Source organism: Bactrocera tryoni, chromosome 4 (genome assembly GCF_016617805.1).
Source record: "Bactrocera tryoni isolate S06 chromosome 4, CSIRO_BtryS06_freeze2, whole genome shotgun sequence".
NCBI classification, from domain to species: Eukaryota; Metazoa; Arthropoda; class Insecta; order Diptera; family Tephritidae; genus Bactrocera; species Bactrocera tryoni.
Window position 1 is genome coordinate 38,865,811 of NC_052502.1, and position 16,355 is coordinate 38,882,165.

Consider the following 16,355-nt stretch of genomic DNA (forward strand, 5'->3'; position numbering starts at 1 on the left):
GTTTTATATTCACTTATAAGAGTTGAGTTGGGGTATTGCTGAGTTCAGGTTGGGGAAGTGGATTTTTAACACCCTTGAAATCATAACGGTGACGAGCCAGAATCAACCAACTAGGGTGGAACAAAGCTTTGGGGCAACCGTCCAGTATAAATAAGTGTAGGAAATTACTTACATACATTTCTCATAAGTATGTATGCATCATTGACCACCAGATTCGATATAACTCCGCCTACAGCTATGCTTGTATTGTTAATGCAACATATGGCAAAATGTTTCCGAATTGTTTTCTATTTTATGCTTGAACGTTTTTTTTTCGAATGGAGATATACATACATACATATACTACAGAAGTGTAGAGTATATTTGGGCATAGTGTCTAACGAACCGGTCAGAACATAGCAAAAAAGTATGAATAGTAGTATAAATCGTGCGGAAGAATGATTTTGATATTCTTATTTGGACTTGCCCATTTTCATAATTATTTATTTCAATGACAACCATTCTTACAGGTGATACCAGGTGACTCTGAGTATTATCGCGTGGAGTCTGGAATATTCACTGATAATAATCATACGTACAACGAAGACAACATCGATCGATAATAACCCAAAGAACCGTTGAAACTTGGACAACTGTTTTATTTGTTTTTTTGCTCTACGTTGCATACCGTAATACAAAAATCTGAGGAAAAGAAAATTAATTCGAATTTTTATAAAATTAAAAAGGGTTGTAATTTTTAAAATTGGAAAAGAACGAGTATTGACAATCTTCAGAACAAAAAAATTAACAAACCCAGAACCCAAACAATGACGAATTGCTTGAAATCCAGCTTTAGTCCCACAAGAACAGATTAATTTGACATTACTTGCTTCTTGAATTTGTGGGCTAATACTGACCTCAGTTGGCGTCACAAGTGAGCTTGTAATGTAGTAATATAATCAATTGTTCAATTTAATTTCGTCTTTCTTTGTAAAATGCTAGGAACGCAGAGCTAATAAATTTGCATATTACATGTTGCGTATATGTATGTAAGTATAGTTTAAATATATTAAAATGTGCGTCTGTGCATCTTAGCTTACATATGTATGTATGTATGTAAGTATGTATATATGGATTGTGCCCATTCTTGATTGATTTATTTTCATACTGCGTCTTATTTTAAATGAATAATTATGAAATGAGATTTTGCGTCCATCCGGCCGCACCCACACCTACACAGCAAATCAACAAACGAAGTGATCATAACAATATACACAATCGCATAAAATGCCGCAACCATTGCACATACCCAAAGAATTGCGTTGCCACACCGATCTGGGTTTGCCTCATCATTGATGCTGAGGCCCTCCTTTTTTGGCCTGACAAAGGGCTAGTCTTGGCGCGCGTGTCACGCTACATACTCGCCTTTGCAGCGAGTACAAGTAGGTAGAGGTAGATACGACAAACGTACTCGTGCTAGTTAAATATGTTCATATAGAGTTTGTAGGCTTTTGTTGTGCTCTATTGAACGATCACCGTGCAAACGAACTGCAAGTGATCATCACCAGCCAATTTTGCTTCCTGCCTACGTCTTTCTCTTGTCCTCGGAAAAGTGACGCTATGATTATCTTCAGCTACAAACAGACTTGTGGTTAAGTCTGTCACGGGCTCGGCCGGACTTCCAACGCGTGCTGAAGACTGATTGCGGGACCATCTCCAAAGCTGTTGCGTGGGTTGGATTTTAAATCTTTTAGATCGTGCTTTGTATCTGTCTGTTTCGTTTTTTGATTTGCAGTTTTCGGTCCGATACCAATGTACACACACACAGATGTACAATAAACAAGCATGCACGTACGAAAACATACATACATATGTATGTACATATGTATGTATGTATGTATATATTTAGTTATAAGCGAATCGATACAGATATTTAGGTATTCCTGTGATTATAAGCAGTACTGTAATTGTTTTCATTCAGTTTCATAAGTGTCGTTAAATTAAAGCCATTTCCAGGATTATTGAAATTTCATAATACAAATACCGTCTCTGACTTTACATCCATTAGTACTCTATATAAATAATAGTTGAAGGATGGTATTTAATTCCTCGACATGAATGAAAGTGGATAATAAATCTGGATGTATTAAAGAATCTATTCCATTGAAGAAATACCCAGAGATGCCGGTTGTTGGAAAGCGGTTTTGATTCCAGCTCCTGAGTAATGGTAATACACACCTCAATCCACAACGCCAAATTCTTCTTCTTCTTTACTGTCGTAGAAACCGCTTACGCGGTTATAGTCGAGTTGACAACAGCGCGCCAGTCGTTTCTTCATTTCGCAAGTTGGCGCCAATTGGAAGTTCCAAGTGAAGCCAGGTCCTTCTCCACCTGGTCTTTCTAACGGAGTGGAGGTCTTCCTCTTCCTCTGCTTCCCCGGCGGGTACTGCGTAGAATACTTTCAGAGCTGGAGTGTTTTCGTCCATTCGGACGACATGACCTAGCCAGCGTACTCATTGTTTTTTAATTCGCTCATATCTCATACAGCTCATCGTGCCATAATCACCATAAATCTTCCGCAGAACCTTTCTCTCGAAAACTTGTAACGTCGACTCATCAGATGTTGTCATCGTCCATGCCTCTGCACCATTTATCAGGAGGGGAATAGTGAGTCATTTAAAGAGTTTGGTTTTTGTTCATCGAGAGAGGACTTTACTTCTCAGTTGCCTACTTAGTCCGAAGTAGCACCTGTTGGCAAGAGTTATCCTGTGTTGAATTTCGAGGCTGACGTTAATGTTGGTGTTGATACTGGTTCCAAGATATACGAAATTAACTACGACTTCGAAGTTATGACTGTCAACAATGACGTGGGAGCATAGTCGCGAGTGGGATGTATATTTGTTTGATGACAGGAGGTACTTCGTCTTGTCCTCGTTCATCACCAGACTCATTTGCTTCGCTGCCTTATCTATTCTACAGAAAGTAGAACGCGGCTGTTAAGGCCAATGATATCAATATTACAGGATCTGCCAGCAGCTGTACACTCTTATAGAATATGGTACCTTCTCTGCTTGGTTCTGCAGCTCGAATTATTTTCTCCAGCAGCAGATTGAAGAAGTCGCACGATAGGGAGTCGCATCGCATATCGAACGGCTCGGAGAGGTCCTTCCCGATACTGACGGAGCTTTTCGTGTTGCTCAACGTCAGTTTACACAGCCATATTAGTTTTGCGGGGATACCAAATTCAGACATCGCGGCATAAAGGCAGCTGCTTTTCGTGCTGTCGAAAGCAGCTTTGAAATCGACGAAGAGGTGGTGTGTGTCGATTCTTCTTTCACGTGTCTTTTCCAAGATTTGGCGCATGGTGAATATCTGGTCGGTTGTTGATTCGCCAGGTCTAAAGCCACACTGATAAGGTCCAATCAGTTTGTTGACGGTGGACTATGACAACAAAAACAGAAAATAATTTAAATGGTTTTGAAAACCCAGTTGAAGGGGTGGGCTTGCCTCATAAATATACTCTGCCCATTAACGTACTTCCTTATTCGTTTATATTGCATTTTAAACAATTAAGGACTAATTAGCTATGTAAATTAGAGCAAATATAGTAATCGGTTTGTAATTTTTTAATATATTTATATTTTGAATTAAAATAAAATGGATTTGAAGATACATACATACATATATCTCGTGTTCAATCGTCAATTTTTGCTCAGACCTGAGCCGTTGACAAAATTTGACGCCAGAAAGATTACCACATTACAAACACAGTATGTATGTAGGATATTTCGCGGAAAGTAGATTATTACAGTTATTTTAAGTATATAGATAAGTATATACATATGCATGAATACTACGCTTTAAAAATTCTCAGCTCAAGCTATCACACCTTCATACCTCATTTGTCGAAATTTGTACTTTTACTCGTGCTGCTGCGAAAGATTGCAAATAGCCACCACGAGGCAACCCCTTTGTGGAACTATGCAATAGAACATCTCGACAACGCTTCGTTTACAACGCTTGCAATCGCTTTACAACAAAATATTCCGTGCTTTCGAATTTTTACAGTGTATATGCAGGCATACAAATATATGTAAGTATATTGTGAACAAATGTATGTGTATTTGTCATTATACAAAGTTATTATGGCCGTATATAAGTGAAGGAGTAGTTTTACAGACGTTCTCCCACTCGGCGGCGCTAAGCTTCAAAGCGTGGATGGGGTGAGAAAATATTTCCAGTTGAAAGTGAAAATTGCAACACTAAAAGAATCCGCGAATAAACTTTTTACGCAAGTTCATGATTCTCTTTTGATTGTATATACGTACTACATATGTATGTACATATGTACAAGACATACAAATGTACAGGTATGTACGCATATTTTGATATACAACCGTGAAAATGGTCGTCGTGCTATGGCACGTGGTATGTACATACGTACATACATATGTAACAATATAAACTAATTTGTTTGCAGATTTTTGTTTGATTGTAGAATTCACTTGTGTACTTGTACGTGTTCTTTTTTTAAGACTATTTACAAGTTAAATACTACATCAATAGTGTAATGTAACTTTACCATAAGATATTCTCCGCAAAATCAAATGAGCATCAATTGGATATACATACATATGACTTAACTTTAATATAACAGTGGCTTTAAAATTGCTGCACTAACAATTCCGGATAACTAACTTCTGCATTCAAATTAACCGTTACATATGAACATACCGTTAAGGGGGTACTCTCATGTGAACGCATATATTTTACCACTTTTTAGGACATTTTTTTTATGCGACAACAAAATTCAATCATTTTAATTTTTTAATATATTTTTATTTGTATTTTGAAATGTACAAAAAAGCTTTTTTGTCGTTTTTTACATTTTAAATATATTTTTCTTTTTGTAATCAAAGTAGTCCCCAACAAAAAAAAGTAGTTCACTGGTCATGGTGATAGCGGCTGTTCATGTTGTCTGAAATAAAAAAATCTAATGGATTTTTATTCAGTAGTTCTGCGGCTATCATCCCTACCAAATATAATCAATTTCATAAAAAAAAATGTCGAACTTCAAAAAAAAGTCATGAAAATCTTGTTTTTTTCGTTGAAAATCGTTTAAAAAAATATGAAAATATTCTCGAAAATAAACAATTCTGGTAGGGACGATAACTATAAATGAGTAGAAGAACATATGTAAATTTTAAAGCAATCGATTGAATACTTTTTTTAGGACCATGAAAGTTTCAGAAAATGATGATTCGAGAAAAATGCGTTTAAAGTTTCAAGAGCTGCAGACTTGTCATGGCGCCTAGTAGACAGTCGCTTACGACACGTCGGCGATTTTGAGCTGTAACTTATCAAATACTATGAATTTCGGTCTGAATTTTTCACAGCATGTTTTCAATAGGTTTTGCTGTCAAAATAGAAACAAAAAAATGGAGTTTTCGAAGTGATTACATGAGAATACCCCTTTAACCTTTACATATGTTCATATGTAAACACATTAGAGCCCAATTACACGAGGCAACTTTTGTTGCGGCAACTCTTGGTTTATAGGCGAGGGGGCGACGAGGAGAGAGGAATTGCGCCGAGTTTCCAGTGTTCAGCAACTCGCTTTGTGTTCTTATTCGTAACAGTTTGCTGCGACGTTTTTCGGCATTCGTGTTCTTTCTTTCGTAGTACATAGTTGCATTTGCGTATCTTTTTTTGAAATTAATATTTTGTATATATTTAAAAAATTTAATTTCATCTTTTGGTAATTAATTTGCAAATATGTATACAAATATACATAATATAATATAAATATTTTAGAAAATGGAGTATGATGAAAAAATTGAATTAATTAAAGATATTGTGAAATGTATGGAGGAAACCATACAAATTGATTCAGACGATAGTAAAAAGGGTGATATATCTTTGTTTTAATAAATAAAATGTATTTCTTAATTGACAGAGCTGATTAATATATGTGATCGAGTGGCCCAAATACCTATAAGGAAAAAGAAACGACAATGGGTTAAAGTAAAGTGAAAGAGAATGAGAAAAAAACTCGAGCAGAGTTGCGCAACACAAGTTGCTCGTGTGAAGGTAATGGGCGACAGCAAAAGAGAATCGCCCGAGAATTAGCAACTAAAGTTGCCTCATGTAATCGCGAACTTAAGGGCCGTTTTCTCAATGTCTGGTTAGCAACCAACCGTTAGATAAGTTTTGATTAACTTTAGCGGTAGAAAGAGTCTTGGCTGAGTTAACCAGAACTTCAGATAGGTTGTAAGCCAGACATTGAAAAACGTCCCTAAGATTTATAATTGCTTTGTTTTTGTTGTTTTTCTTATTGAACGATATTTCTACAGATAATTTGATACCACTTCCTACTAACTCCATTATTTTTAATTGAAAATGCACTCACCTAAGTTAGGTATGAAAAATTTTCTGAGACAAACGTTAATCGCTTTGTGAATTACATTTTATTTAAACAATAAAAGATTTAGATTTAGACTTTAATTATAAACATTCAAGCTAAAACCTATATACTTACACATGTAAATGAATATATGGCACATACTTATATAAATAGTAAATAATTAATAGTAATAAAATTGAACATAAAATAAATGTGTTGTGAAATTATTTTTAATTATTATTATAAATTATTACAATTTTCTTCATATAAATGCTGTTTAAAACAAAAAAATTCTCCATATTTACGCTTTCTGGTTCTTGTGGGATAAGGGTTTAATTCTCGTGATTTTAAATTTTACACTAAATCTCGATACTTGTGGTATTTTAATTGTATGAATTTGTATGGAGCTTCGGTAGGAGTGGATTAGCAAATAGTCTTCTATGATTTAGCGCGTACATATGGGATATGAGGCGTACGTTGCGGTAGCTTGAAATAAAATAATGTGTAAACAAAAAGGTTGTACCCAGCTGCACAGCAAAAACATATACTAAACTTTAACAAAGGGGATGCTTAAAACAAAGGAAAGTAAAAAACAATCGCATCCTAACACTCGTGAATGCAGTTGTTGACTTGCTGCTGGGTTGCTAGCCCAGCGAGCCACCGCGTCGCCGCAGCGGAAGTAATTCCCTTTGCGCTATTGTGGCTGATTATGCTGCCAGAAGCAGAAGCCGCCACCATTCCCACCACCACTGGGGGTATTGCGGATAATGCCGGGGTGGAGAGCAGGCTGCGAATAGATGTCATCCTTGCCCATTATTGCATCGTCATATCAAACTGTGTGCATATTTGTGAATATTACGTATCATGTATTATGACAAATACATACATACATACATACATACATCCATATGTACTTAATCTGTATGCTTGCAAATGTGAACATATTGAAACTCATACAAGTTTTTCTTCAAATATACGCTTTATGTTTTTTGTAGGAAAAAACTAAATTAAATTGAAAATGTCTCTCCCGGTGAGTTTTTTATGTCAACTCTTTCATTTCTTGCATATACATACATACATAATTATTTGGCTTTGTCCATTTATACCCGTATGCAACCGTCAGGATCGTACCGCCAAAATCTTTACTTTTGCTGACTGCTGACTGTTGGCTTAGTTTGATTGTCGTCGGCCAGTTGGATTCACTTTGGTGCATGTTGTACTGTTGGTGTGCTTTTCAGGCTAGCATTTTTCGTAATGTTTTTTATTTATCGCACAATGCATTTACCCATACCAATCTTCACAGTGCTTAATATTTAAATATACACACACACACCGGCGTATTTCGGATGAATCAATATGCATACATACTATGTACATACATATGTATGTAGTGTTGTATGTGAATAAGCGTGAACACCTAGGTTGAAATGTGTGCTTGAATGTGGTGGGAGTGCTTAGCATCCTTCTCAGTCACTGGCTGTGGTTGTTATGAGTCGTGTTGTTATTTTTTACAAACAATTAGAACATTTTCCAGCTGTTGGCAATTTCCAAAGCAACCTTGGGTCAATAGCTACAATCATTTCATTGCTGTTTTTATCCTTGCGGCTTTGCGCAGTGTTATTCTTAATCAATAAACAGCCGAGTTTCCATGGTGATATCCTTATTGAATGGAAATAAATTTTCAGGACTCAAAATATTAATACACGCTAATGACCACGGTTTGGTCGATAATCAAATTAAATTTGTAATTTCTTGTCAATACAAATTTATATGTACATATGTAGACATAAATGTGCTTATATTATAGACTGACATACATTTCGATTCCAAATTTTTGCATGTATGTAAGCACATATCATTGAAATTTCATATGTAATAGTATAATATTTTAGCCAAATCAGTTGTAAGCCCATTTTTGCCTTTATTAGGATAAGAAAGTTGGGGACCGTGCGGTACACTCTTTTACTATATGTGACCTGGTCTACGAAAAGGGAGCTAACGTGCGAAAACTAGTTTTCTGGGAAACACTGTTATCTCGTTATTTCTCCGTTCACCGTTATTTCTCGTTATCTCATTAATTTTGACACCTAAGCCCCCTTTCCGTAGACCAGGTCACATATAATCAAAATTTATAGTTATAATTATGACTTGCACAGTCGTTGGTTCATTTCTAAATTGATGCAAAATCTTTACTAAAACGATAATTTTTACCACGCACCTCAGCATTAAGGGTCTTTATTTGAACTTAATTATTTTAAAATTTAAAACTTAAAATTATTAGTCTTATAGTTATAGTTATAGTTACAAAGGCAAAACGTGTTTAGATATTTCTGAAACGATGTTCAATATCAATTTCGAATTTTTACCTAAATCTGTACTGTAAAATACCTTTAGACACAAAACATTTTAACCTGTTGTATCACTAAAATAAATACATATGTATGTATACACCAACAAGATGAAGGTATTAAGTCGCTCCAAAACGTATGTTCTCGTATGTCCTTTTTCAAGATTATTTAGTTATGGAATTAATAAATTTTAAAATTATTTCATTGAATTATTTTTACCAAAGTAAATTAGCACATGATTAAAAATGAATCGAGAAAATTTAAGGTTATGGTTCAAAGTCCATTTTTTTGAAACTTGTAGATTCAAACCTAATTAAGGCAAGCGGTATTGCACGAAACATTATATTCTAAGATTCGGTCTAAATAGCAATTTCATTTTATAATAAGTTGCATTATTCCATACAAGAAGTGCATTTCGCACTTCCCATTTTCTTAGTCTCTCGAAAGTTATGTTTACTAAGATTCGCGCTAGAAGAACGGCTGCAAGAAGCAAAAGACATACATACAAAGGAGCGTACGACAAAGTAATAATTTGTTTCAACTTGTGTGAATGTTTTAAAATGTTTTGTTCAAGCATGTTTAGTCAATACGAATTTTATTTTATACACTTTAGCTTCTGGAATATTGTTTATTTTATAAACATATTCAGTGGCGTAGCTACAACTTCGGGCGCCCGGGGCCAAGGATGTTCTGCCGTCCCCCTTTATCTACCTACCTACAAACAAACAACAAAAGTGAATTTTTATAAAATATATCCGATATTAAGTATATAAAATTTAGGAACGCCACGCAAATTCTGAAGTTCCAAAATTCTAACAATACGGTTTTTGAGGAAATTGATAGTAAGTTTACAAGACATCTTATTAAAGGCCATAGAAAAAAATCATTTTTGCCCTATATATTGTACACTTTTGACCCAATTTGCAGGGATTTTTGCCCGAATTAAAGTTTTTAAATACCATTTTGCCGCCCCCCAGAAGTTGCGCCCGGAGCGACGGCCCTCTTCGCCCCCCCTAGCTACGCCACTGAACATATTAAATCACAACAATAGAAATAAAGGATTTCGAACACCAAGAAATACTAAATTTAAAGTGAGAATATTTTAAATTCCACCAACAAATCGCTTAACAACGTTTCAACAGCTAAATTTTTGACACACAGAACGGATGATTTTTAAAGAAGTAAGTAATTTTTTGGTACATACATACATATGTTTGTACATAGATCGTTTCGGATATTTCGACATTTTTTGGTAGTTAACACTTTCACAACACCGTTTCCGATATTAATTTTCATTTGTGTGTCGGTATGTTAACATGTTTTATTGGAACGTACAAAAGCAATCAAAGAATAACACAACCTGATAAGACGTTCAATTAAATGGACAAGTGCGTTCAGAAGACAAGAATTAATAGAGGAACATAATAATTATTTTCGAAACCTGGGCCACCACACAATAAACTGCCGTAAGGTAAATAGCATAGGTGTATAAGTATTTATGCTTGTGTATGTATGTATGTATATAAATATATATATCTATATTTTTTTTATTATTATTATTATTATTATTTTTTTTAAATTAAAATATACATATATTATTTGAATGAATATATATATTTGAATATCAATGCGAGCCCATATATACTTATATATATGTACATATGTATGTATGCTAAGATATGTTAAAGATCTCACATAACTATATTACTAGGTTTGCGCTTCCTTTGCTGCTTTAGTCGTTGAAACAAGGTTTGAAAGAACCTTTACTACTTTTAAAATTTAAAATTTAATTGTGAGAATTCGTAAGTTTGTATAAAAATAAAAACTGACTGCACTCAATAATCTATTCCTCAACCTTAACTGCGGAATTCATACTTGTAACTACTTTCAGAAATCGTCATACATGTTTTGAAACTAAAATGAAAAGAGCAATGCTAGCTTTAAGCGTGCGATATTAATTGGCCTTCCGTCGGTATAACGAATATTCCAAAATTTTTGGGAAATCGCATACATGTTTTCGGATTCAGCATAATAATTCTGAAATAAGTCTTTGATTTTGAGCACTATTTATTAACTAATATTCGGAACTTTTTAGACTTCAAGATATAGAGGTTAATGGGCACATAAGCATATCGAACAAAGTAGTCAAAATATATACATACATACATCCTATGTACTAGTAGATCCGGCCGCGAGTTGCCATAACTATGGTAAACATTAAATAGTACTATAAGAAAACTATTCAATGCAGTAAAATATTATATACGAACAAAACGAAAACGTTCTTGGCTTCATAAAGATCCATAAAGATCCAAGACATTATATTAGTGATTTGATTTTGAAACTGATTTGTTAATAGAAAAAATTATGAATTTTCCATTTTGCATTTTACTCAATACATTTTTTACATGTTGTAATTTTTTTACTTTTAACATAAATCAGATATTCTAGACTATCCTTTCTTTGAGGTTGTATCAAACTGGAAGTGACAGTGTGCTAAATTTCACTAAAATTTTAAGTAGTTTAGGTCTAAACTTGATACGTAAGCTGTGCATTAGGAAATTACAGCAACATAAGTAAAAAAAACAAGTCCCTACATGGTACAAATTGAAGTGCATACTTACATACGAGAATTACTGAAAGATACATATGTATGTATGTATGTATATGATAAGCAATGCCCGTGATAAATATTGATAAGTAGTGAACATTTCAGAAAGTATATATATTTACTCAATAAACACCTTCAAATTTATACTAAAATTGTTAACCATGCCTTAATTTGTCTGTAGTTTTGTTTGTTCGTACGTATGTATACATTTATCTTGTGCATTTTATGAATTTACTGATGTGATTTTTTATTTGAACCCTTGCCGACTGCTTTCAATACTTCATAAAGTATGTTATCATGTGTACATATGTATGTATGTGAACTGGAAACGGGCGCTGGCTTATTTACAAAAAAAAAATAAAAAAAAAAATAAAAAAAAACACTAGACATTAGAACATAATTAGATAATATTTTGCATGTAATGAGATTTTTCGTGCACTTGTAAACATATTCAGATACTTTTCTTTGCTATAAGATTTATTTTCAAGATAAAAAATATTCTAAAAATTTAAATTTAAAATATTGCTCTGATATGTAGAGCACATATTTATGAATTTATATACTCTTATATACATACATTGTATATTATATAAGTATATTTAAGTGTTTATGTATGCATTATTGCTTGTTTGTTGGAATGTTTATAAGTGAGAAATTCTTATGTAAATAAATGATAACATTTATTGTATTGTGACAATTATACTATAGCAATTACTTTTTGCAAAATCTTATCGCTACAAAATTACCAGGTACAATAATGACCTGGCATTATAATTTTTGGTTAACATTTATATTTTTCCAGAATTTGTGTGCCCACTGAAGATTGAGAGTATTCATACTTGGATTAACGGTGCTGATAATAAAGACTCATTAATTTAAATTTTCATGAAAGAAATTAAGAAAATTGTTCAATGGATCGGTCGCACTGTTTTATAAATTCTAACAATTAATAACCAAAAATAAAAAGTCTTTTGACAAGTTCGAACTCCTATGTTAGAAACAACATCTATTAAATTGAAAAACTTTTTATTTTTATTCAATTAATTAATTCATCCAAGAATACCTATATACTCTTTCAACAATGAACTTTACATAACAAAAACCATGAGCGTATAAACGGATATTTTGTTGAACTAATTAGAAAAATGTTATGAGACTCATCTCACCAGGATAAAACGTGAAAAGTATAGTAGAGCAAGTCTCACAGTTGTTATTCACTCACCTTGAGCAATTCTGACGGCGGGCATTTTAATTCTCATCTTTCCTGAGTTAAAAATTAGTAGGGTTTATTGAAGCCTGGCGATGAGTTTATCCACATCAAGAGGCACTCCGACCGCGGCTACAATATTTTAGTTTATCCGGTGCGTTGCGTGTTTAAGCCACATACGCACGATGTGATATGTAAATATATTAAAAGGATTCAGTCTAAAATATTAACTATGTGCCACGTTAATTTCATTCGTAGACCTTTGTTGGACCGATCCAAACGCGGATTTCACACAACAACACTTGGCTTTTAGGTTTTCGCAGTAAAGAGCTCATTTATATATTTTTAAAAACATATTTTGAGAATTCAACGTACCCACAGTGTTAATATTTTGATTTTCGTTGGAAACATGCACTTGTTCAGCTTTATGTACATATGCACTGTATACTTGTATGTAAATAATCACAATACTTTTTTTTAATATTTCTAATTAACGATAGGAACCTTATACACTTTTTTTTAAACAAAATATAACAAATGCAATTTGTCTTATATACATAGGTTTGTCGGCATTTGCGGAATGTTACTGCAGCTGTGGAAACTCCATTTCTATTTAAAATTTTCGCTACTCTTTTGTTATTGTAATTCTGTATCAACGCGCATTAATTTATATATTTGTGTGTGCTTTCATTCTATGTATTTATTGAGGGTTTGGTATGTTGTTAATTTTATTGTATTTGTCACACTTTTACGCGTTCACCTATTCTAATTCGACAATTCGATTCCAATTAGAATATTTCCCAGAACACTTGTAAGGGAGCGAACGAGCGAGAGAGTTAAATAAAACAGTTACCGGTCACTGGTTGTTAATGTTGGAGAGAACACTACTACAAACTCGTATGCCTTTCGCTTTTGCACTTCCTGCGTGCAAGTGCGAGTATGAGTGCGTCCTTACGCGCCGATGTCCTGCGACTGACTGTGGCCACATACATTGGGATAATTCAATTTTATCTAACGGTTTTTACACTTTGATGCCAATTTGAAAATTTGATTTTGGTTTATTGGTTACGTTGTTTGTGTCGTCGACTACGGCGGCGGTAACGGCGCCCGTATGCTGGCGGCTGGAGGTGGCGTTGGTGGTGAAGTCGACTTTAGCACCGATGGAAGGTATGCAGCCAACTCTACTGCATTAGCGACGGGAATGGATAAGCAGCTGATTGACGAGGCTGTCTCTCAGTTAGTTAGATGCGGCGGGATAGGGGTGGCATGTTATTTACCGCCACACTCTCACATAGGAAGGCCTCTGTGCTCATATGTTTGTACGTATCCATGTGTACAGTAGTTCAAAGTTATGTATGTACATACATTTATACATACAAACTTACATACATAAACAAATGCGTGTATTTCTACTCTTAGTGGGTGGATTCATATCACTACTCTGTCGCACCACTAACTTGTCCGAATGCCGCCTCTCTGCGTCCGATTCACATGCGGTGTCTAATCTGTTTGTTTATTTCCGCCGCTAAAGTTATTAGAAGCGTTTATTCACAACTGGACAAAGGAATAACTGATAACTGTATAAACATTTCCGATACAGGTAGATAAATGCTCGGATAGTTCCCGCGGCGGCTTTACAGCGCAACTTGTTTATTTACGTTTTTTTTGTTTTTAATTTTTAATGCGACACTTGACTTGTTTGTTAAGTTCAATTTGTATGCATAACTCATTGGAAATTGGCCGAAGGTATGTGGAACAACTGAGGCAACACTTATTCACTGATAACAAACCTTTTTTGATTTGTACGTATAAATGTGTATATGAGAGTAACATCGAAATACACGTTATTGGAAAAGTACACAAATATATAAAAAAAACACCACTATTCATAAACTATTTTGCAAGAAAGCACGTCCTCACAACGCGACAGTCCGTGTGCGTCTAACTAATAAACTCACATTAGTCGCATCCGTCCATTTACCATTTACCATTCATACGGCTACTGGCTCTGTCATTCTGTCGCGCTTGGCTTTCTTTGTTAGTTTTAGCTTTGCTCACTTCTCCTCCATCGTTGACTAGCCAACCGGCCGACCTTTCAGCTCGGTTGAAATCGACTTGACTCGAAAGTCGCCACTCGCCACTCACGAGTTAAATAATAACATACAAACAGCCAAAAATACATATATTTGCATGCATGTATGTATGAATGTAGATATGTATGTACGTAGGGCTGGCTGACTGCTGGCCTTACTTGCTTGCTCACTCGCGCTCACCACAAACACCGTGATAAAGTGGCGCGGCGGCGTCAACAACTGTGTTGTGTTGGTGGAGATGGTGACGGTTACGGTGACGGTGGCGATGACGACAACTACGACTACGGCGTCGACGACAACGACAACGACCACGGCAACGATGCCTATAACAACGGAGTTGGTAAAAGCACCTTGGGCAGCAGCAAAGGCAGCAACAGGGGTTTCTCATGAGCACACTTGTGTTTCGTTTCGGTAACATTGGAGTAAGATGCGAAGGAGTGTAGTGTTAAGATAAAGAGCGGACTGGTGCGTTATGGTTAGCGTTATTAGGGCGGCTGAGGGGGGATGTGTTGTTCACCGAAACAACAAAAACAAGAATGAAATGAAGAGGTGTGGAGTATAAACGTTCGGACGCGCCACCACACAATCTACATACATATATTGTGGATGCGTTGTTACTTTTGACTAGAGTGAGTAAATGGACTATTTGTGTGCGTGAGTGTTCGTCAGTCGGCGTCCGGAGAACGGAAAGCGGAGGACGATTTGTGTCGTCTGCTCAGCAACACATGTACGAGTTCGAACAAATCTACAAGCGTGCTTTGTGGTAGTATGTCTTCGGATGTATGCACATATATATGTACACATGTTATATATGTATATGGAAATTTATGGTATGTACATACATACGTACTGTACGAATGCATGTGACAAACGGTGTTGTTGGCAACAAAAGGCCGCAGAGTTGTAGCCATTGATGCTGTTATATATGCGTTTAAATCCACTCACACGGGCCTCTACATATGTGTCTACATATGTATGTATGTACATGTATTTATATACATATGAGTGAATAGTAGATGAGTACATAATATATAAATGATCGTTCAATATTTCGTTTCTAGCGTATCTTGTTTACTTATTGCTTTGACAATACTCTTTTACGATTGCCGCACCTTGCGTAGCTGGTCTGACCTCAACTTTGCCAATGACACTAGCAACAACAATTGTACACATATGGATACGTTAGCTAGTTGTTAATGTACTTTGAAGATATTTACACATAATTATATATTATCAAGTATTATGTATGTATGAACGCGTCAGAAAATGCATGCAAATATAATATATAAGAGAATACATTGACATATCCATAAATATATATGTATGTATGTATGTATGTGAATATGTACATATATGTATGTACATATGTATGTATGTATAAAAAATAAATATTTTTAATATGTTTTGAAACATTAGCCTTAGATACAAACATATGTATGTATACTTTCTATAATAATATGTGCTTGCTGACCACCATATACATATGTACATACATTTGTTTGTATATGAAAAGGTGTGATATTTATACATACGTATGTATGGGGTAATTTTTGCACGCATTTAAATTGGTGGATGTACTCGTATGTCCATATGTATGCACATATATACTTATACCATAGCATTTAACGATTTAACGAAAATTGAGATTTTGTGGTCATATGTGTAATCCTTCGGCCTCTATGTTATACTTGTGGGTATGTATTTGCTTAAGTAT

General features: G+C 34.8%; 1 protein-coding gene across 1 annotated transcript in view; it reads right to left on the reverse strand.

Annotated features, from left to right (window-relative positions):
- Window positions 1-14,475, reverse strand: part of LOC120774847 (B-cell lymphoma/leukemia 11A) — a 58,669-nt gene extending 44,194 nt beyond the window's left edge. Inside the window, exon 1 of the mRNA XM_040104669.1 lies at window positions 12,564-14,475. Within this exon, the coding sequence (XP_039960603.1) occupies window positions 12,564-12,600 (37 nt within the window). The 5' untranslated portion in view covers window positions 12,601-14,475. The remainder of the gene's footprint in view (window positions 1-12,563) is intronic.
- Window positions 14,476-16,355: the final 1,880 nt, after the last annotated feature.